The sequence below is a fragment of the Bombina bombina genome, chromosome 3, assembly GCF_027579735.1.
Source record: "Bombina bombina isolate aBomBom1 chromosome 3, aBomBom1.pri, whole genome shotgun sequence".
In the NCBI taxonomy this organism is placed as follows: Eukaryota; Metazoa; Chordata; class Amphibia; order Anura; family Bombinatoridae; genus Bombina; species Bombina bombina.
Genome location: NC_069501.1, coordinates 656,430,533 through 656,454,557, shown reverse-complemented (window position 1 = coordinate 656,454,557; position 24,025 = coordinate 656,430,533). Strand labels below are relative to the sequence as shown.

Here is a 24,025-nt window from a genome sequence, read left to right as displayed (position 1 = left end):
GAGGAATGTGGCTGCACCTCACTGACGAGGCCCATAGGAGGCCGAAACGATCGTCTGGGGTTGTCATGTTCCTTGTTCAGAGGAGAATTGCCTGGTATTTCGGGGCTGGACTGACCTTACTTGGCGGGATCAGACTGATATACTTCAGGAAAGTTTTCTTCTGTGAAAAGCACACTGGTCTAAAAGAGGCTGCCTCCGGGTGGTAAATCGCCATAGAACAAGCCACTGAGCTGTTGTTCGTTCCTGGTAGAGCGCTTCTCTCTTTGTATGCAAATTATTATGACCCTGGGGAAGTCTCCCTATGGGTCATGGGGGAAACCAGACGTGGACTCCTTGCCCAGTGTGCTTAGAGGAATGTGGCTGCACCTCACTGACGAGGCCCATAGGAGGCCGAAACGATCGTCTGGGGTTGTCATGTTCCTTGTTCAGAGGAGAATTGCCTGGTATTTCGGGGCTGGACTGACCTTACTTGGCGGGATCAGACTGATATACTTCAGGAAAGTTTTCTTCTGTGAAAAGCACACTGGTCTAAAAGAGGCTGCCTCCGGGTGGTAAATCGCCATATAACAAGCCACTGAGCTGTTGTTCGTTCCTTTTAGAGCGCTTCTCTCTTTGTATGCAAATTATTATGACCCTGGGGAAGTCTCCCTATGGGTGATGGGGGAAACCAGACGTGGACTCCTTGCCCAGTGTGCTTAGAGGAATGTGGCTGCACCTCACTGACGAGGCCCATAGGAGGCCGAAACGATCATCTGGGGTTGTCATGTTCCTTGTTCAGAGGAGAATTGCCTGGTATTTCGGGGCTGGACTGACCTTACTTGGCGGGATCAGACTGATATACTTCAGGAAAGTTTTCTTCTGTGAAAAGCACACTGGTCTAAAAGAGGCTGCCTCCGGGTGGTAAATCGCCATAGAACAAGCCACTGAGCTGTTGTTCGTTCCTGGTAGAGCGCTTCTCTCTTTGTATGCAAATTATTATGACCCTGGGGAAGTCTCCCTATGGGTCATGGGGGAAACCAGACGTGGACTCCTTGCCCAGTGTGCTTAGAGGAATGTGGCTGCACCTCACTGACGAGGCCCATAGGAGGCCGAAACGATCGTCTGGGGTTGTCATGTTCCTTGTTCAGAGGAGAATTGCCTGGTATTTCGGGGCTGGACTGACCTTACTTGGCGGGATCAGACTGATATACTTCAGGAAAGTTTTCTTCTGTGAAAAGCACACTGGTCTAAAAGAGGCTGCCTCCGGGTGGTAAATCGCCATAGAACAAGCCACTGAGCTGTTGTTCGTTCCTGGTAGAGCGCTTCTCTCTTTGTATGCAAATTATTATGACCCTGGGGAAGTCTCCCTATGGGTCATGGGGGAAACCAGACGTGGACTCCTTGCCCAGTGTGCTTAGAGGAATGTGGCTGCACCTCACTGACGAGGCCCATAGGAGGCCGAAACGATCGTCTGGGGTTGTCATGTTCCTTGTTCAGAGGAAAATTGCCTGGTATTTCGGGGCTGGACTGACCTTACTTGGCGGGATCAGACTGATATACTTCAGGAAAGTTTTCTTCTGTGAAAAGCACACTGGTCTAAAAGAGGCTGCCTCCGGGTGGTAAATCGCCATAGAACAAGCCACTGAGCTGTTGTTCGTTCCTGGTAGAGCGCTTCTCTCTTTGTATGCAAATTATTATGACCCTGGGGAAGTCTCCCTATGGGTCATGGGGGAAACCAGACGTGGACTCCTTGCCCAGTGTGCTTAGAGGAATGTGGCTGCACCTCACTGACGAGGCCCATAGGAGGCCGAAACGATCGTCTGGGGTTGTCATGTTCCTTGTTCAGAGGAGAATTGCCTGGTATTTCGGGGCTGGACTGACCTTACTTGGCGGGATCAGACTGATATACTTCAGGAAAGTTTTCTTCTGTGAAAAGCACACTGGTCTAAAAGAGGCTGCCTCCGGGTGGTAAATCGCCATAGAACAAGCCACTGAGCTGTTGTTCGTTCCTGGTAGAGCGCTTCTCTCTTTGTATGCAAATTATTATGACCCTGGGGAAGTCTCCCTATGGGTCATGGGGGAAACCAGACGTGGACTCCTTGCCCAGTGTGCTTAGAGGAATGTGGCTGCACCTCACTGACGAGGCCCATAGGAGGCCGAAACGATCGTCTGGGGTTGTCATGTTCCTTGTTCAGAGGAGAATTGCCTGGTATTTCGGGGCTGGACTGACCTTACTTGGCGGGATCAGACTGATATACTTCAGGAAAGTTTTCTTCTGTGAAAAGCACACTGGTCTAAAAGAGGCTGCCTCCGGGTGGTAAATCGCCATAGAACAAGCCACTGAGCTGTTGTTCGTTCCTGGTAGAGCGCTTCTCTCTTTGTATGCAAATTATTATGACCCTGGGGAAGTCTCCCTATGGGGCATGGGGGAAACCAGACGTGGACTCCTTGCCCAGTGTGCTTAGAGGAATGTGGCTGCACCTCACTGACGAGGCCCATAGGAGGCCGAAACGATCGTCTGGGGTTGTCATGTTCCTTGTTCAGAGGAGAATTGCCTGGTATTTCGGGGCTGGACTGACCTTACTTGGCGGGATCAGACTGATATACTTCAGGAAAGTTTTCTTCTGTGAAAAGCACACTGGTCTAAAAGAGGCTGCCTCCGGGTGGTAAATCGCCATAGAACAAGCCACTGAGCTGTTGTTCGTTCCTGGTAGAGCGCTTCTCTCTTTGTATGTATATATATATATATATATATATATATATATATATATATATATATATATATATATATATATATATATGTATCAAAGGATACAGAGGAAGAAGGAGATATAAACCTTTGAAACGCGTTAGGGTATTGCATTTAGGGTAACACTACTTACCTTTTTTATTATCTTTTAAACTGCTTTTAAACTGTTTGGTTTTTTAAGCTGGCATTTTATGTATGAACTGAGCTTATGATCTGTTATTAACTGCTATTAACATCGTATACTGCCTGACCTGCCAGACTGGTACTATACTAATCCATCTGCACATGCAGCATTGATAATAACTGTATTAATATCGTGTATCTGGCCATCTGCTAATGGTGTGACATGTATAAAGACACTGGACATATCTGAATATATAAACAGACCAGCCCTTTACAGTCACTGACCTAATTAGCGACATTAACCGGATAAATTCCTGGCTACATCCTTACTCGGCTGTAATCACTGCTTGTGACATCTAAGGAATACTAACTTTGTTTTCTGACTGGCTTGGGACATAACCACCTGTGAATCCACCTCTAAATCTATGTGCTGTAACAATACCTCATATCAGTGAGGACATAAAATGTGAGTGTGATATATGTTACTTTTTTATACTATTATTGAATAAAACGGTATTACACTATCTTTGCTGTTTTCTGTCTTTTTGGGTATATACCTGGACAAGAAAGTTCATACCAAGACAAGAGAACCAAGCTCCAAGAGGCAACAAGCCCAGGAAGTTTTCTAAGAAAACCAGCACAAAGGGGACCCACATCCCATTCTACTCCAAGAGGCAGCGAAACTATACAGATCAGAATACCTAGGACTCATCCTATCATCAGATACATCCTCCAATGCGGCATACTTACCTCATAGGATTGAGGTAACTTTTGGTAAGGGTATCTAATACTCCTACACTACACCTGGATCTCCATATCTTATCTAAGACTTTAATATACAAGCGTATGACCATATTTATTTTTTCCTCTTATCTATTTTTACCAACCAACACTGTCGAGACTCTATAATATATACAGTTTTTAAGAAAATCTATAAGCGCTGTTTATCCTTTGATACATATCCTCCTATATTGTATAGACTTAGTCTATTACACAATATTTGTACCCTAATAGCTGCTCTATGAGATTTTCAGACCTCTGACTGGCGCATCTTATTAGAGTAACGCTTGTTTCTACTCACTGACACTGAGTGGTAACATTCTACTTATATCTAGACATATATATATATATATATATATATATATATATATATATAATATAATAACGGTATTAACTATATTAACCCTAATATAATTGGGGTTAATATAGTTAATATATATATATATATATATATATATATATATATATATATATATTTAATATATTAACTATATTAACCCTAATATAATTAGGGTTAATATAATTAATATAGCTGGCGGCGGTGTAGGGGGATTAGATTAGGGGCTAATCTATTTAATATAGCTGTCAGCGGTGTAGGGGGATTATATTAGGGATTAATTAATGTAATATAGCTGGCAGCGGTATAGGGGGATTAGATTAGGGGTTAATAATTTTAATATAGCTGGCGGCAGGGTAGGAGCTCACATTAGGGGGCAGTTTATGTAGGTGGCGGCGGTGTAAGGGGCTCACATTAGGGGGTAAATAATGTAGGTGGCGGCGGTGTAGGGGGCTCACATTAGGGGGTAGATAATGTAGGTGGCAGCAGTGTAGGGGGCTCACATTAGGGGGTAGATAATGTAGGTGGCGGCGGTGTAGGGGGCTCATATTAGGGCGCAGATAATGTAGATGGCGGCGGTGTAAGGGGCTCACATTAGGGGGTAGGTAATATAGATGGCGGCGGGCGGTGTAAGGGGCTCACATTAGGGGGTAGTTAATGTAGTTGGCGGCGGTGTAAGGGGCTCACATTTGGGGGTAGGTAATATAGATGGCGGCGGTGTAAGGGGCTCACATTAGGGGGTAGGTAATATAGATGACGGCGGTGTAAGGGGTTCACATTAGGGGGTAGGTAATATAGATGGCGGCAGTGTAAGGGGCTCACATTAGGGGGTAGGTAATGTAGATGGCGGCGGTGTAAGGGGCTCACATTTGGGGGTATGTAATGTAGCTGGCAACGGTGGAGGGGCATCACATTAGGGGGTTATACTTTTAATGTAGGTGGCGGCGGGGTCCGGGAGCGGCAGTTTAGGGGTTAAATACTTTATTAGGGATTGCGGCAGGGGATCGCGGTTGACAGGTAGATAGACATTGCACATGCGTTAGGTGTTAGGTTTTATTTAGCAGTTCCCGGTTGACAGGTAGATAGACATTGCGCATGCGTTAGGTGTTAGGTTTTATTTGGCAGGTAGTTTAGGGAGTTACGGGGCTCCAATAGACAGCGTAAGGCTTACTACGGCTGCATTTTGTGGCGAGGTGAAAATGGAGTAAGATTTCTCCATTTTCGCCACATAAGTCCTTACGCTGTATATTGGATACCAAACTGTGCGGGTTTGGTATACCTGCCTATGGCCCAAAAAACTACGGGTGAAGGCAGAAATAAAAAAGCGTAACTTCTAGGTTACCCCGTATATAGGATACCAAACCCGCACAAAATTCTGCTTTGCCGGCTGTTAGAGTTTGAAAACCTTTTAAAAAAATGGCTTTTGTTATGTAGACCACATAGCTGCAACTGTGTCTTTTTACTCATTTTCTTTTGGGGTACTTAGTGACAGGAAAGTACTTTGTGCCCCACCCTTCTATTCATGGACTCCACAGCTAGGATATTAGATCCCAGGAGTAATGGCTTGTGGACTCTCATCAACTTTTGACAGAAAACTAAATTTATGCTTACTTTATAAATTATTTTCTTTCATTGTGGTGAGAGTCCACGAGACCCGTCCTATTCTATTTTTTCCTATAGGCAGCAGTTTTATTAGGCACCTCATTTACAATGCTTTGTCCTTTCCTACTTCTCTGATTTTCTTCTTTTCTTGGCAATACATTAGACTGGGATATCAGAAAGGAGAGAGCCATTAAAAGCTTGTGAAGTTTTGGGTATCATTGCTTCCTCCTAGTGGCCAGGAGTTGAATTCCAGGGGTAATAGCTTGTGGACTCTAACCACCATGAAATAAATTAATTTATCTAGTAAGCATACATTTTGTTTTATGTCTATTTATTTTACTTTTCACATTTTTTCTTTTTTTTCTTTTTCTTTTCAGAATAAGAGACCAACCACTGTCAAAATGCAAAGCAGTTTCTACTAACACAATGTATGGTTTTGGCTATGGAAAGGTAAACAGGTTTATGACTAAATGCTTTTGCTCATAGTAATGTTTTATTTTTCTCCTTGCTGATTACATACTTTTGCAAATTCTGGCAAGCTTTGATTAGCTAATTGTTTATATTTAATGGAATTGGGAGTGTTTTCTGCATTGTGTTATCACTGTGGGGGTCATCATGTTTATCAGAAAACATTGTTTCCTTCCCAAGGCAGGAAGAGTCCACAACTTTATTCATAACCGTTGGGAAAATCAACACCTGACCAACAGGAGGCAAAGACAACCCAGCCAAAGGTTATAAATACCCCTCACACTTCCCCCCCAGTCATTCTTTGCCTTTCGTCACTAGAGGAGGATGGCAGATAAGGTGTAAAAGAAAGAACATAGTCCTTTAATGGGTATGTTCCCTGCAAGAGAGGACTGGGGTATGGAGTAGCCACATAAATCTCTCTGAGAGAGTGGTGACGGTTAGATCCTTATACATCAAGCAACGTTCTCTGTAAGCATATGGGTAATTAGCTAACTACCCCTAGGAAATCAGTGTAGACTAGTTACACTGCTTCTCCTTTTTCTCTCACTCGGGTCCCTGTCAGAGGAGGAGATGCCTGTCACACCTTGACCAGCTGTGTGAGTGCTCCACAGCGTGATTCCTGAGGGGTAAGTCCCTTTATGTTATTAGGGGGAAGTGTGTTTTCTCCTGGGATACCTGAAGAGAGCTCACAGTGTGGGTCTTTTATTAATGTCCCCTGAGGGATCTGAGGGTGAACCTCCGGTGTTGGAGTGTTTAACTTTGGAGCATGTGGCAACTTAGCTCATTAGCAGAGCACTTGTGAGAGTTGAAGGTGACTCAGGGGTCACCCAAAGCAGATGGCAGACTGGGGCATTCATTTTTATTATTTTTGTGCTGTACTTTATGCGCACTCAGACCGGTAGTGGGGGCGGGCTTATCTTGCGCCTCATGTGACCAGCTTCTCTTCCTCTTGCCGATGTTTGCAGGAGCTATGACGCATCTGAAAAATATTGTTAAGACTCGTGGAGAGTCCTATCATCTAAGAATCTAGCCTGTGTATCTAGGAGAGGGTGAGCAACCCAGCCTACGGCAGGGTAGAGGTGCCATATATTTATATTTATTTTTAGTGTTTAAGTGTTAGAAACTGTCCTTATTAATTTAGACATAACAGTTGTAGAATCTTCTGCCTAAGTTATGGAGGACTCTGATGTTAACCCCTCTAAGGTTTCTTTGGCTGCAATTATTAGTACTAATGACTGCAATTATTGTGAGGAGACCATAGTATGTTCTCCTTCCCAGTTCTGTTCCATCTGTCTGAGGGTGGTTTTAAAATGCAAGAAGGGATCTAAAAATTATATGCCTTCAGTTAAATTAAACCCTTCTGAGCCTTCTACCTTTCAGGAGTCTGTCCTTCAGTGGATGCCTCTCCTCTCCCATCAACCCAGATTTAATCCTATCTCACAAGCAGCCCTTACCTCTTACTTGGGGTAATTTTCTTCCTGCAGATTTTCTCTCTCAAATGCAGTCTGCTGTATCGGCAGCCCTAAACGCCTTACCTATCTCTGGGAAATGCAAGAGAAAGGCAAAGCATAGTCCTGCAGATTTTGGCGACATTTCTTCAATTCAGTCAGAGTTGTATATCCTATCTCATATTTCTGAAGATGACCTAACTTCTGTAGTGTCTGAAGGAGAGACTTCTGAAGTGAAGGCCCCTGCCTCTGATGAGTCTAAGTTCAGATTTAAAATAAAATATCTATGTTTCCTTTTGAAGGAGGTTTTAGCTACGTTGGAAGTTCCAGAGGCTAAACTTTTTGAAGAACCTAAGATCCCTAAGCTTGATAGGGTCTATGAGGATAGGAAAGCTCTTGAGACCTTTCCTGTTCCAGGGCGTGTGACGAGTATTATTTCCAGTGAATTTGATAAGATTGGATTTCCTTTCTTTCCCTCATCTACCTTTAAAAACTTGTTCCCAGTGCCTTACTCTCACCTGGAACTGTGGGGTTCTGTTCCCAAGGTAGACAGAGCCATTTCTACCCTCGCTAAGCGCACTAACATTCCGTTGGAAGATAGCTCTTCCTTTAAGGATCCGATGGATAAGAAGTTGGACAGTTACTTAAGGAGAATGTTCCAACATATGGGTTTCCTTTTTCAACGGGCAGCTGCAGTGGCTGCTGTTGCAGGCAAAGCCTCTTATTGGTGTAACTCCTTGTCTGAGCTAATTGAGGTTGAGTCTCCCTTGGAGGAAATTCAAGACAGAATCAAGGCTCTAAGAATAGCCAATTATTTTATATGTAATGTTAATATGCAGATTGTTCGCCTGAATGCAAAGTCCTCAGGTTTTGCGCTACTAGCTCACAGAGCCCTATGGTTAAAATCCTTGTCAGCCGATATTGTTTCTAAATCCAGGCTTCTTTCATTGCCCTTCAAGGGGAACATTTTATTTCGCCCTGGATTGGATTAATTTCTACGGTTACTGGAGTAAAGGGTGCCCTTTCTTCCACAAGGGTCGCTCGCCAGCTAATGTCTGTTCCTTTCGATCCAACAATATTCAGCGATCCCAGTCAAACCTGCTAGCCCGAACAGGCTAGGGGTACCTAGAATCCTCCTCAGTCTTGGAACAAGTCCAAACAGACCAAGAAGCCAACCGAGAATAAATCGGCATGAAGGGGCAGACTGTCTCTTTTCTCAAAAGTGTGGGAGCAAGATGTTCAGGAACCTTGTGCATTGGATTTAGTGTGCCAGGGATACAGGATAGGATTCAAATTGCATCCTCCCAGATGGAGATTTATCCTATCAAGACTGTCTCCAAGACCAGAGAAGAGAGCTGCCTTTCTAGATTGCGTTCGGGATCTCGCCTCCCTAGGGGTTATAGTCTCTGTTCCTGCACCTCAAAGGGGACTAGGTTTTTATTCAAATCACTTTGTAGTTCCCAAAAGGAATTGAACTTCTCAACCTATACTAGACTTGAAATGTCTAAACACATTTATCAGATTTCCATCCTTCAAGATGGAAACGGTCTGGTCCATCCTTTCCTTAATTTAGGAGGGACAGTACATGGCCACAATAGACCTAAATAATGCATACCTCCATGTCCCGATCCACAGGGACCACTTCTAGTTCCTAAGCTTTGCCTTTCTGGATAAGCACTTCCAGTTCATAGCACACCCATTTGGCTTAGCTACTGCCCCCAGAATATTTACAAAAGGTTCTGGGTGCTCTTCTAGCCGTGGCCAGATCTCAAGATATTGCCGTAGCTCCTTACCTTGACAATATCTTGGTTCTGGCTCCCACTTTTACCTTGGAAAGAGCTCATTCGGAATCACTACTGAGTCTCCTTCAGACTCATGGGTGGAAGATAAATCTAGAAAAGAGTTCTCTGATTCCCTCTACCAGGGTAGTCTTTCTGGGTACCATCATCGACTCAGTTTCCATGATGATCTTTCTGACAGATCAGATACGTTCTAAGCTAGCTTCGGCTTGCCATTCCCTGCAATCCACCTCAAATCCATCAGTGGCTCAGTATATTGAAGTGATAGGTCTAATGATGTCTTCTATGGACATTATTCCTTTTGCTCGCTTCCATCTCAGACATCTACAACTATGCATGCTCAGGCACTGGAACGGAGATCACTTACACCTGTCTCAGCAGATTGTATTAGACAACAAGACATTATAATCTCTCTCTTGGTGACTTTGTGAGGATAATCTGTCTTTAGGAACGTGCTTCTTGAGTCCGTCTTGGGAGATTGTGACTACAGATGTCAGCCTTTCAGGCTGAGGAGCAGTCTGTGGTTCCAGGATGGCCCAGGGAACTTGGTCCCAATAAGAGTCTTCTCTTATGATAAATATTCTAGAACTGCGGCAATTCTCAATGCTCTGAGGGCTTGGCCCCAGCTCAGTTCATTACCTCGGTTGTGTACATCAACCATCAGGGATGCACAAGAAGTTCCTTAGCCAGTGTCTCAAATTCTTAAGTGGACGGAGACCCACAAATGTTGTCTCTCAGCGATCCAAATTCTGGGGGTGGAGAACTGGGAAGCCGACTTTCTCAACAGAGAGTCCTTTCACCCGGGGGAGTGGTCCCTCCACCCGAGGTGTTGTCAGAGATAACCCTCAGATGGGGTGCCTGGAAATAGATCCCATAACCTCTCGTCTCAATGCCAAACTACCCAGGTACAGATTGAGATCAATAGATCCTCAAGCAGAGTTAGTAGATGCATTAACGGTTCCCTGGAGGTTCAGACTCATATATCCTTTTCCTCCATTGGCTCTACTGCCTAGTGTAGTAGCTTGCATCAAACAGGAGCGGGCCCAAGTGATCCTAATTGCTCCTTCATGGCCTCGAAGAACCTGGTTTGCAGATCTAGTAAGGATATCCTCCGCCCCTCCATGGAGGTTACCTTACCGGAAGAATCTTCTAATGCAGGGTCCTTTCCTTCATCAGAACCTAGACTCTCTACGCTTGACTGCATGGCTCTTGAACGTTTTAGCCAAGAGAGGTTTTACAGATAGATAGATACCTTAATCCATGCTCAGAAGCCTTTCATGAGGCATATTTATCATAAGGTTTGGCTGATCTATCTTAATTGATGTGAGGAATATGGTGTACCATGGCACAAGGTGAAGGTTTCTGTTCTTTTATCCTTCCTTAAAGTGGGATTAGAAAAAAGTTTATCTGCTAGTTCTCTGAAGGGTCAGATATTGGCCCTCTCTGTTTTGCTACATATATTGGCTAATATCCCTGATGTTCAGTCCTTTGTTAAGGCCCTGGTTCGAATCAGACCAGTGTTCAGAAATGCTGCTCCTCCTTGTAGCCTCAACCTTGTTCTTAGAGTTTTACAGCAGGCTCCGTTTGAGCCTATGCATTCTGTTGACCTCAAGCTTTTGTCTTGGTAGGTTCTGTTTTTGTTAGCTATTGCTTTGGCACACAGAGTTTCTGAAATTTCTGCTCTACAATGTGACCCCCTTATCTTGTTTTTTATGCTGATAATGCGGTTTTATGTAGTCTCAGATTGTAACATTAATCAGGAAATAGTTCTGTCTTTCCTTCTTAAAGGGACAGTAAACCTTAAAAATAATGTTATATAATTCTGCACATAGTGCAGAATTATATAACATTATTTAGGTGCTATAGCTATAAATGCATTTTTTTACCTTTTAATTTGTTAAAAATATGGCGCTTTTACAGACCCGCTCTCTGCTGAGCGGGTCTGTTATATTTAGTCAGCGCATCGGGCCAGCTGTATAGTCACAGCCCGGCCCGACCGCGCCATAAGTGCAGCTCGCTCCTGTGACATGTGTGTGTGTGTGTGTGTGAGACATTTGGGCTCATAGGCTGATATAGAACGTGCAGGTTATTTTTATGTCATTCATATTTGAGAACTGCGCAGTTTTATTAAGCTGCCACTCTTTTCCTTAGCAGGGGCGGTCCTGCATGACGCACCATGTGACCGGTAGTGGTCACATTTTTTCCTTTTCCATTTCCTATTCCTGACCGAGTATCTGCGGCAAGGAGCAAGTTTCTCTGGGTCTAGGTCATAGGAGGTGGTGAGTGCCCCAGCCATTGGGGGTATAAGGTGCCAGTTGTTTTTTTTATAATTTAAATTGGACAAATTATGGAGTGTCCCTCTAATACAGATTTCTCTTGCAAGGTGTATCCAGTCCATGGCTTCATCCTTTACTTGTGGGATATTCTCATTCCCTACAGGAAGTGGCAAAGAGAGCTTACAGTAGAGCTGTCCATATAGCTCCCCCTCTAGCTCCACCCCCCAGTCATTCTCTTTGCCGGCTCTAAGCACTAGGGTCTCTCTACGGGAGGGTAAAGTGAATGTGAACCAGACGTTCAAGCGTTTGCTCAGGCTTTAGTCAGAATCAAGCCTGTCTATAAACCTGTGGCTCCGCCATGGAGTCTAAATCTTGTTCTTTAAGTTCTTCAAGGGGTTCCGTTTGAACCTTTACATTCCATAGATATTAAGTTGTTATATTGGAAAGTTTTGTTTTTGGTTGCTATCTCTTCTGCTCGAAGAGTTTCAGAATTATCTGCCTTACAGTGTGATTCACCTTACCTGGTGTTCCACACAGATAAGGTAGTTTTGCGTACCAAGCCTGGTTTTCTTCCTAAAGTTGTTTCTAACAAGAATATTAACCAGGAAATAGTTGTTCCTTCTCTGTGTCCTAATCCTTCTTCGAAGAAGGAACGTCTGTTACACAATCTTGATGTAGTTTGTGCTTTAAAGTTCTATTTACAAGCAACTAAGGATTTCAGACAAACATCTTCCTTGTTTGTTATCTATTCTGGTAAGAGGAGAGGTCATTAAGCGACTGCTACCTCTCTTTCCTTTTGGCTGAAAAGCATCATCCGTTTGGCCTATGAGACTGCTGGCCAGCATCCTCCTGAAAGAATTACTGCTCATTCTACCAGAGCATTGGCTTCCACATGGGCTTTCAAAAATGTTGAAACAGATTTGTAAGGCAGCGACTTGGTCTTCACTGCATACTTTTGCCAAATTTTACAAATTCGATACTTTTGCTTCTTCGGAGGCTATTTTAGGGAGAAAGGTTTTGCAAGCAGTGGTGCCTTCTGTTTAAGGTACCTGTCTTGTTCCCTCCCTTCATCCGTGTCCTAAAGCTTTGGTATTGGTATCCCACAAGTAAAGGATGAAGCCGTGGACTGGATACACCTTGCAAGAGAAAACAGAATTTATGCTTACCTGATAAATTACTTTCTCTTGCGGTGTATCCAGTCCACGGCCCGCCCTGGCATTTAAGTCAGTTAAAAAAATGTTTTGTTTAAACTACAGTCACCACTGCACCCTATGGTTTCTCCTTTTTCTTCCTAACCTTTGGTCGAATGACTGGGGGGTGGAGCTAGAGGGGGAGCTATATGGACAGCTCTGCTGTGTGCTCTCTTTGCCACTTCCTGTAGGGAATGAGAATATCCCACAAGTAAAGGATGAAGCCGTGGACTGGATACACCGCAAGAGAAAATTATTTATCAGGTAAGCATAAATTCTGTTTTCTTCTATAAGGTACGACAAGTCCACAGATTCATCCTTTACTTGTGGGATATTATCCTCCTGCTAACAGGAAGTGGCAAAGAGCACCACAGCAGAGCGCTCCTCCCTTAGCTCCACTCCCCAGTCATTCTCTTTGCCTACTCTAGGTACTAGGAAGGGTAAAGTGAAAGAGGTGATAAAATATTAGTTTTTAATTTCTTCAAGCAAGAGTTTTTTGTTTTAAATGGTACCGGTGTGTACTATTTACTCTCAGGCAGCAGATGGATGAAGACTTCTGCCTGGAGGATGATGATCTTAGCATTTGTAACTAAGATCCATTGCTGTTCCCACAGAGGCTGAGGAGTACAAGAAACTTCAGTGTGAGGAACGTTTTCATGCTTTATAGCAGTGAGGTATGTTCATGAGGGTAAGGGTAAGCTTTAATCCTAAGAGCTATAGAGTGATATGGGCGGGGCCTATTTTCGTGCTTTAGATGCACAGTTGTTTTCACTCAGCAAGCAGCAAGCTCCAACTCCTGAGGGCCCTTGTGGATGTTTTGGGCCAAATCAAAGCTTTAACCCCATATTTACCATCCCTGAGGGCAGGTGCTGGGGGTGTTTTTTCCGGATTTAGGCCTTATTTCAATCCTGTTTGCACATTAAAGGGTTAAATGTTAAATTTCCTTGTGGGACAAACTTAACTACACATATTGAGCCTGCTGTAAAAAAAATGAAAAATCTGGTGCATTTTAAAGCAGTTTTGCAGAACGTGTATGCTGTTTTTCTCTTAAAGGCGCAGTACCGTTTTTTAAGATTGTTATTTTTTTTCACTAAATAAAGTGTTTTCATGCTTGTTTGTAGTCATTACTAGCCTGTTCAACATGTCTGACATTGAGGAAAGTCATTGTTCAATATGTTTAGAAGCCATTGTGGAACCCCAACTTAGAATGTGTCCCTCATGCACTGAAAGGTCAATAAATTGCAAAGAACATATTTGAGCTACTAAAAGTATGTCGCAGGATGATTCTCAGTCAGAAGGGAATCAGGTTATGCCATCTAATTCTCCCCAAGTGTCACAAGCATTAACGTCCGCACAAGCGACTCCAATTACTTCTAGTGCGTCTAATTCTTTCACCCTGCAAGATATGGCCGCAGTTATGAATACTACCCTCACAGAGGTTTTATCTAAGCTGCCTGGGTTGCAGGGGAAGCGCAGTAGGTCTGTTGTGAGAATAAATGCTGAGCCCTCTGATGCTTTATTAGCCATATCCGATGTACCCTCACAATGTTCTGAGTTGGGGGTGAGGGATTTGCTGTCTGAGGGTTTAAACTAGAACACCTCCGCTTATTGCTCAGGGAGGTTTTAGCGACTCTGGATGATTGTGACCCTATTGTTGTTCTAGAGAAATTGTGTAAAATGGACAGATTTCTAGAGGTTCCTGCCTACACTGATGTTTTTCCGGTCCCTAAGAGGATTTCGGACATTGTTTCTAAGGATTGGGATAAACCAGGTATTCTGTTCGCTCCCCCTCCTACTTTTAAGAAAATGTTTACCATATCAGACACCATGCGGGACTCGTGGCAGACGGTGCCTAAGGTGAAGGGAGCTATTTCTACCCTGGCTAAGCGTACAACTATACCTATTGAGGACAGTTGTGCTTTTAAAGATCCTATGGATAAAAAATTAGAGGGTCTCCTAAAGAAAATATTTGTTCATCAGGGTTTTCTTCTCCAACCTATAGCGTGCATTGTTCCTGTAACTACTGCAGCTGCTTTTTGGTTCGAGGCTCTGGAGGAGGCTCTTCAGGTTGAGACCCCATTAGATGATATTCTGGATAGAATTAGGGCTCTCAAGCTAGCTAATTCTTTCATTACAGATGCCGCTTTTCAACTGGCTAAATTAGCGGCAAAGAATTCAGGTTTTGCCATTTTAGCGTGTAGAGCGTTATGGCTTAAGTCCTGGTTTGCTGATGTGTCATCAAAATCTAAGCTTTTAGCCATCCCTTTCAAGGGTAAAACCCTATTCGGGCCTGAACTGAAAGAGATCATTTCAGACATCACTGGAGGGAAAGACCATGCCCTTCCTCAGAATAAGACAAATAAGATGAGCAAAGCAAGAGGGGAATTTTGCTCAATCCAAGTCAGTCTGGAGACCTAACCAGACTTGGAACAAGGGTAAACAGGCCAAGAAGCCCGCTGCTGCCACCAAGACAGCATGAAGGGGTAGCCCCCGATCCGAGACCAGATCTAGTAGGGGGCAGACTTTCTCTCTTTGCTCAGGTTTGGGCAAGAGACGTTCAGGACTCCTGGATTTAGAAATCGTAACCCAGGGGTATCTTCTAGATTTCAAAGATTCTCCTCCAAGGGGAAGATTCCATCTTTCTCAGTTGTCTGTAAACCAGACATAAAGAGAGGCGTTCTTACGCTGTGTAGAAGACCTATATACCATGGGAGTGATCTGCCCAGTTCCGAAACAGAGCAGGGCAGGGGTTCTACTCCAATCTGTTTGTGGTTCCTAAAAAAGAGGGAACCTTTAGACCAATTTTAGATCTCAAGATCCTAAACAAATTTCTCAGAGTCCCATCCTTCAAGATGGAGACCATTCAGACTATTTTACCAATGATCCAGGAGGGTCAATATATGACCACTGTGGACTTAAAGTATGCATATCTACACATCCCTATCCACAAAGATCATCACCAGTTCCCCAGGTTCGCCTTTCTGGACAAGTATTACCAGTTTGTGGCTCTTCCCTTCGGGTTGTCTACAGCTCCCAATAATTTTTAAATTTGGTAGGGTCCCTTCTGGTGGTTCTAAGGCTGCGGGGCATAGCAGTGGCACCTTATCTGAACGATATCTTAATTCAGGCGTCGACTTACCAACTAGCCAAGTCTCACATGGACATCGTGTTGGCTTTTCTAAGATCTCACGGGTGGAAGGTGAACGTAAAAAAGAGTTCACTTATCCCTCTTACAAGAGTTCCATTCCTGGGAACTCTGATAGATTCGGTGGACATGAAAATTTTTCTGACGGAGGTCAGGAAATCAAAGTTTTTAACCACCTGCCGAGCTCTTCATTCCATTCCTCGGCCGTCAGTGGCTCAGTGTATGGAGGTAATCGGACTGATGGTAGCAGGAATGGACATGGTTCCGTTTGCTCGCTTGCATCTCAGACCACTGCAACTATCTCAGCTGGCTTCGGCCAGATTCATAAGATTCCAGTCAGACAATATCACGGCTGTAGCATATATCAATCATCAGGGGGGAACAAAGAGTTCTCTAGCGATGATAGAGGTTACCAAAATAATTTGATGGGCAGAGACTCACTCTTGCCATCTATCAGTAATCTATATCCCAGGAGTGGAGAACTGGGAAGAGGATTTTCTAAGTCGTCAGACTTTTCATCCGGGGGAGTGGAAACTCCATCCGGAGGTGTTTGCACAATTGATTCAGCAATGGGGCACACCAGAATAGAATCTGATTGCGTCTCGTCAGAACGCCAAACTTCCTTGTTACGGGTCCAGGTCAAGGGATCCTCAGGCAGTACTGATAGATGCTCTAGCAGTACCCTGGTCGTTCAACCTGGCTTATGTGTTTCCACCATTTCCTCTCCTTCCTCGTTTGATTGCCAGAATCAAACAGGAGAGAGGTTCTGTGATTTTGATAGCACTTGCGTGGCCACGCAGGACTTGGTATGCAGACCTGGTGGACATGTCATCTCTTCCACCATGGACTCTGCCACTGAGACAGGACCTTCTGATTCAAGGTCCGTTCCAGCATCCAAATCTAGTTTCTCTGCGGCTGACTGCTTGGAGATTGAACACTTGATTTTATCCAAGCGGGGTTTCTCTGAGTCGGTCATAGATACCTTGATTCAGGCTCGACAGCCTGTCACTAGGAAAATTTATCATTAGATATGGCTTAAATATCTTTATTGGTGTGAATCCAAAGGATACTCATGGAGTAAGATCAGGATTCCTAGGATTTTGTCCTTTCTCCAAGAAGGATTGGAGAAGGGGCTATCAGCTAGTTCCTTAAAGGGACAGATATCTGCTTTATCAATTCTACTGCACAAGCGTCTAGCAGATGTTCCAGACGTTCAGTCGTTAGAATCAAGCCTGTGTTTAAACCTGTTGCTCCGTCATGGAGTTTGAATTTAGTTCTTAAAGTTCTTCAAGGGGTTCCGTTTGAACCTATGCATTCCATAGATATTAAGCTTCTATCTTAGAAAGTTCTGTTTTTAGTTGCTATCTCTTCGGCTCGAAGAGTTTCTGAACTATCTGCATTGCAATGCGACTCGCCTTATCTTGTTTTCCATGCTGATAAGGTGGTTTTGCATACCAAACCTGGATTCCTTCCTAAGGTAGTCACTAATAGGAATATCAATCACAACATTTTTGTTCCTTCTCTGTGTCCTAATCCTTCCTCTAAGAAGGAGCATCTGTTGCACAACTTGGACGTGGTTCGTGCTTTGAAGTTTTACTTGCAAGCAACCAAAGATTTCCGTCAATCATCTTCTTTGTTGTCTATTCTGGAAAACTTAGAGGTAAAAAAGCTACGGCTACCTCTCTTTCTTTTTGGCTGAAAAGCATCATCCGTTTGGCATACGAGACTGCTGGACAGCAACCTCCTGAAAGGATTACAGCTCACTCTACTAGAGCGGTGGCTTCCACTTGGGCTTTTAAAAATTATGCTTCTGTTGAACAGATTTGTAAGGCTGCGTCTTGGTCTTCGCTTCATACCTTTTCCAAATTTTCCAAATTTGATACTTTTGCTTCTTTGGAGGCTATTTTTGGGAGAAAAGTTCTTCAAGCAGTGGTGCCTTCTGTTTAACCATCTGTCTTGTCCCTCCCGTTCATCCGTGTCCTGTAGCTTTGGTATTGTATCCCACAAGTAAAGGATGAATCCGTGGACTCGTCGTACCTTATAGAAGAAAAGTAATTTTATGCTTACCTGACAAATTAATTTCTTCTATGGTACGACTAGTCCACAGCCCGCCTTGTCATTTTCAGACAGATTATATTTTTTTGAGTTTAAACTTCAGTCACCTCTGCACCTTGTAGTTTCTCCTTTTTCTTCCTGTACCTTCGGTCGAATGACTGGGGGTTGGAGCTAAGAGAGGAGCTATATAGACAGCTCTGCTGTGGTGCTCTTTGCCACTTCCTGTTAGCAGGAGGATAATATCCCACAAGTAAAGGATGAGTCCGTGGATTCATCGTACCATAGAATAAATTAATTTATCAGGTAAGCATAAATTTACTTTTTGATACCTCTGTATATTGTGAGGAGGCCTAAGTAGTCCAGCCCTCTCAATTATGTTCCGTATGTCGCAACAGGGTGTTCTCTTCAACCAATGTTGACATGTTAGAGACCACTAAACTGTCCGCCTCTTAGGATTCCTCGTCCCATGAGGTGCGTTCCCTAGAATCTTCTGTTCCTACACATGCAGTTTCCCCGGGTACCGCTTCTCCTTTGCCTAAAGGGGACTTTTTTCTACCAGAGGTTACTGCTCAGTTCCACAGAATCATCTCTACGGCCTTAGCGATTTTGCCTCTTCCTGCTATGTGCAAGCAAAGGGTTAACACATGCACTTCTGCCCAGGGACCGTCATGTAAATTGACGATTGTATCCGATCAGTCATCTGGGTATGCGGTTCCCTCTGAGGCTTCAGAGGTAGGACTTCCAGGGTCGGAGTCTGCTGATTTGATTCCTCCGACTGAAGAGGATTTAGTATTTAGATTTAGAATGGCATGCCTATGCTTGCTTCTGAGATAAGTTTTGGCAATGTTAGAGATTTAGAGATTCCGAGTACTGATCCGTCAGTCGAATCTCAGTCTTCGAAATAATATAGCGATCTTGATTAGATAAGTGGAGAAGGATGGAGATTATTTTCCTTCTTATATATATATATATATATATATATATATATATATATATATATATATATATATATATATATATATATATATATATATATATATAAGTTAGAATCCCAGTTCCGAGCTCTATAGCGGGGTTTATGTCGTATGACATTCTGGACCTGTTTATGCACATTCCTTCTTGGCTACCACTTTTTTGCGCTTGCCTATTTTCTTTTTCGATTCTGTTTCAGGATAGTTTTTTTGTTTAGAGCTCTTGGTCGTTGTAGAAACTCTTTTTAGGAAGAAGTTTCGTCATATGGGATATTAGATACTGACAATTTTGATTGTAGCGATTAAAGGAGACTTCCTGTGGAAGCATCTCGGTCTCAGTTCGAGGTGATGGTTCCCTCGATATGTTCGAGACAGATTTAAGCCATGGAGCTTCTACTTCCTTGTTTTGGATTATTCTCAGTCTTCTAGCATAAGCTGGAACTTCAGATTTTTCTGTTTAGTCCTTGAGTAGCTCTGGCAGATATATTGGTTAAGTCTTCTCTTTGCTTCTACTCAAGAGAAGTTATTTCTAGCTATTCCCATCCAGGCAAAAAATTTCCATCTTTCCTAGATAACAAGCAGGACCTGTTTTAGGTACTATCTTTGATGAGCACTTGATTCTGGATCATATCGGATCCAGGGGTCCTAGAGTCCAAAGCTAGGCTTCACATACTGCCTTTCTGAGCAGTTTTTTCTTCTCTTAATTTTGTCTTTCGGCAGAGAGAGAAGATTTTCAGGTGACTTACGGCATTATTGTCCAGGTACCTATCACAGTGTGAGGATATTTTCATACCATTGTTGTTTCATGGTCCAATAAAAGGAGGGGTATCCCATCCTATTTGGGTTCTATGGTACTTAAGCAGAGCTTATTATGTCTCCATTTTGGGGGAGAATATAAGGTTCTCTACCTTTTCTCCAACATAGGTGTGTCCGGTCCACGGCGTCATCCTTACTTGTGGGATATTCTCTTCCCCAACAGGAAATGGCAAAGAGCCCAGCAAAGCTGGTCACATGATCCCTCCTAGGCTCCGCCTACCCCAGTCATTCTCTTTGCCGTTGTACAGGCAACATCTCCACGGAGATGGCTTAGAGTTTTTTAGTGTTTAACTGTAGTTTTTATTATTCAATCAAGAGTTTGTTATTTTGAAATAGTGCTGGTATGTACTATTTACTCAGAAACAGAAAAGAGATGAAGATTTCTGTTTGTATGAGGAAAATGATTTTAGCAACCGTAACTAAAATCCATGGCTGTTCCACACAGGACTGTTGAGAGCAATTAACTTCAGTTGGGGGAACAGTGTGCAGTCTCTTGCTGCTTGAGGTATGACACATTCTAACAAGACGATGTAATGCTGGAAGCTGTCATTTTCCCTATGGGATCCGGTAAGCCATGTTTATTACGATCATAAATAAGGGCTTCACAAGGGCTTATTAAGACTGTAGACTGTTTCTGGGCTAAATCGATTCATTATTAACATATATTTAGCCTTGAGGAATCATTTTATCTGGGTATTTTGATATAATAATATCGGCAGGCACTGTATTAGACACCTTATTCCTTAGGGGCTTTCCCAAAGCTTAAGCAGAGCCTCATTTTCGCGCCGGTGTGGCGCACTTGTTTTTGAGAGGCATGGCATGCAGTCGCATGTGAGAGGAGCTCTGATACTTAGAAAAGACTTTCTGAAGGCGTCATTTGGTATCGTATTCCCCTTTGGGCTTGGTTGGGTCTCAGCAAAGCAGATACCAGGGACTGTAAAGGGGTTAGAGTTTAAAACGGCTCCGGTTCCGTTATTTTAAGGGTTAAAGCTTCCAAATTTGGTGTGCAATACTTTTAAGGCTTTAAGACACTGTGGTGAAAATTTGGTGAATTTTGAACAATTCCTTCATGTTTTTTCGCAATTGCAGTAATAAAGTGTGTTCAGTTTAAAATTTAAAGTGACAGTAACGGTTTTATTTTAAAACGTTTTTGTACTTTGTTATCAAGTTTATGCCTGTTTAACATGTCTGAACTACCAGATAGACTGTGTTCTGAATGTGGGGAAGCCAGAATTCCTATTCATTTAAATAAATGTGATTTATGTGATAATGACAATGATGCCCAAGATGATTCCTCAAGTGAGGGGAGTAAGCATGGTACTGCATCATTCCCTCCTTCGTCTACACGAGTCTTGCCCACTCAGGAGGCCCCTAGTACATCTAGCGCGCCAATACTCCTTACTACGCAACAATTAACGGCTGTAATGGATAATTCTGTCAAAAACATTTTAGCCAAAATGAACCCTTGTCAGCGTAAGCGTGGCTGCTCTGTTTTAGATACTGAAGAGCATGACGACGCTGATATTAATATCTCTGAAGGGCCCCTAACCCAGTCTGATGGGGCCAGGGAGGTTTTGTCTGAGGGAGAAATTACTGATTCAGGGAACATTTCTCAACAGGCTGAACCTGATGTGATTGCATTTAAATTTAAGTTGGAACATCTCCGCATTCTGCTTAAGGAGGTATTATCCACTCTGGATGATTGTGAAAAGTTGGTCATCCCAGAGAAACTATGTAAAATGGACAAGTTCCTAGAGGTGCCGGGGCTCCCAGAAGCTTTTCCTATACCCAAGCGGGTGGCGGACATTGTTAATAAAGAATGGGAAAGGCCCGGTATTCCTTTCGTCCCTCCCCCCATATTTAAAAAATTGTTTCCTATGGTCGACCCCAGAAAGGACTTATGGCAGACAGTCCCCAAGGTCGAGGGAGCGGTTTCCACTTTAAACAAACGCACCACTATACCCATAGAGGATAGTTGTGCTTTCAAAGATCCTATGGATAAAAAATTAGAAGGTTTGCTTAAAAAGATGTTTGTTCAGCAGGGTTACCTTCTACAACCAATTTCATGCATTGTCCCTGTCGCTACAGCCGCATGTTTCTGGTTCGATGAGCTGATAAAGACGCTCGATAGTGATTCTCCTCCTTATGAGGAGATTATGGACAGAATCAATGCTCTCAAATTGGCTAATTCTTTCACCCTAGACGCCACTTTGCAATTGGCTAGGTTAGCGGCTAAGAATTCTGGGTTTGCTATTGTGGCGCGCAGAGCGCTTTGGTTGAAATCTTGGTCGGCTGATGCGTCTTCCAAGAACAAGCTACTAAACATTCCTTTCAAGGGGAAAACGCTGTTTGGCCCTGACTTGAAAGAGATTATCTCTGATATCACTGGGGGTAAGGGCCACGCCCTTCCTCAGGATCGGCCTTTCAAGGCAAAAAATAGACCTAATTTTCGTCCCTTTCGTAAAAACGGACCAGCCCAAAGTGCTACGTCCTCTAAGCAAGAGGGTAATACTTCTCAAGCCAAGCCAGCTTGGAGACCAATGCAAGGCTGGAACAAGGGAAAGCAGGCCAAGAAACCTGCCACTGCTACCAAGACAGCATGAAATGTTGGCCCCCGATCCGGGACCGGATCTGGTGGGGGGCAGACTCTCTCTCTTCGCTCAGGCTTGGGCAAGAGATGTTCTGGATCCTTGGGCGCTAGAAATAGTCTCCCAAGGTTATCTTCTGGAATTCAAGGGACTTCCCCCAAGGGGGAGGTTCCACAGGTCTCAGTTGTCTTCAGACCACATAAAAAGACAGGCGTTCTTACATTGTGTAGAAGACCTGTTAAAAATGGGAGTGATTCATCCTGTTCCATTAAGAGAACAAGGGATGGGGTTCTACTCCAATCTGTTCATAGTTCCCAAAAAAGAGGGAACGTTCAGACCAATCTTAGATCTCAAGATCTTAAACAAGTTTCTCAAGGTTCCATCGTTCAAAATGGAAACCATTCGAACTATTCTTCCTTCCATCCAGGAAGGTCAATTCATGACCACGGTGGATTTAAAGGATGCGTATCTACATATTCCTATCCACAAGGAACATCATCGGTTCCTAAGGTTCGCATTCCTGGACAAACATTACCAGTTCGTGGCGCTTCCTTTCGGATTAGCCACTGCTCCAAGGATTTTCACAAAGGTACTAGGGTCCCTTGTAGCTGTGCTACGTCCAAGGGGCGTTGCGGTAGTACCTTACTTGGACGACATTCTGATTCAAGCGTCGTCCCTTCCTCAAGCAAAGGCTCACACGGACATCGTCCTGGCCTTTCTCAGATCTCACGGATGGAAAGTGAACGTGGAAAAGAGTTCTCTATCCCCGTCAACAAGGGTTCCCTTCTTGGGAACAATTATAGACTCCTTAGAAATGAGGATTTTTCTGACAGAGGTCAGAAAAACAAAACTTCTAGACTCTTGTCGGATACTTCATTCCGTTCCTCTTCCTTCCATAGCTCAGTGCATGGAAGTGATCGGGTTGATGGTAGCGGCAATGGACATAGTTCCTTTTGCGCGCATTCATCTAAGACCATTACAACTGTGCATGCTCAGTCAGTGGAATGGGGACTATACAGACTTGTCTCCGAAGATACAAGTAAATCAGAGGACCAGAGACTCACTCCGTTGGTGGCTGTCCCTGGACAACCTGTCACAAGGGATGACATTCCGCAGACCAGAGTGGGTCATTGTCACGACCGACGCCAGTCTGATGGGCTGGGGCGCGGTCTGGGGATCCCTGAAAGCTCAGGGTCTTTGGTCTCGGGAAGAATCTCTTCTACCGATAAATATTCTGGAACTGAGAGCGATATTCAATGCTCTCAAGGCTTGGCCTCAGCTAGCGAGGACCAAGTTCATACGGTTTCAATCAGACAACATGACAACTGTTGCGTACATCAACCATCAGGGGGGAACAAGGAGTTCCCTAGCGATGGAAGAAGTGACCAAAATCATTCTATGGGCGGAGTCTCACTCCTGCCACCTGTCTGCTATCCACATCCCAGGAGTGGAAAATTGGGAAGCGGATTTTCTGAGTCGTCGGACATTGCATCCGGGGGAGTGGGAACTCCATCCGGAAATCTTTGCCCAAGTCACTCACCTGTGGGGCATTCCAGACATGGATCTGATGGCCTCTCGTCAGAACTTCAAAGTTCCTTGCTACGGGGCCAGATCCAGGGATCCCAAGGCGGCTCTAGTGGATGCACTAGTAGCACCTTGGACCTTCAAACTAGCTTATGTGTTCCCGCCATTTCCTCTC

The 24,025-nt window shown here is 43.8% G+C and overlaps 1 protein-coding gene across 1 annotated transcript in view; it reads left to right on the top strand.

Moving 5' to 3' along the window:
* Positions 1-24,025, top strand: part of TEX14 (testis expressed 14, intercellular bridge forming factor) — a 733,261-nt gene that overhangs the window by 208,763 nt on the left and 500,473 nt on the right. The window contains exons 6-7 of the mRNA XM_053705409.1: positions 4,767-4,775; positions 5,983-6,020. Coding sequence (XP_053561384.1) covers positions 4,767-4,775; positions 5,983-6,020 — 47 coding nt within the window. The remainder of the gene's footprint in view (positions 1-4,766; positions 4,776-5,982; positions 6,021-24,025) is intronic.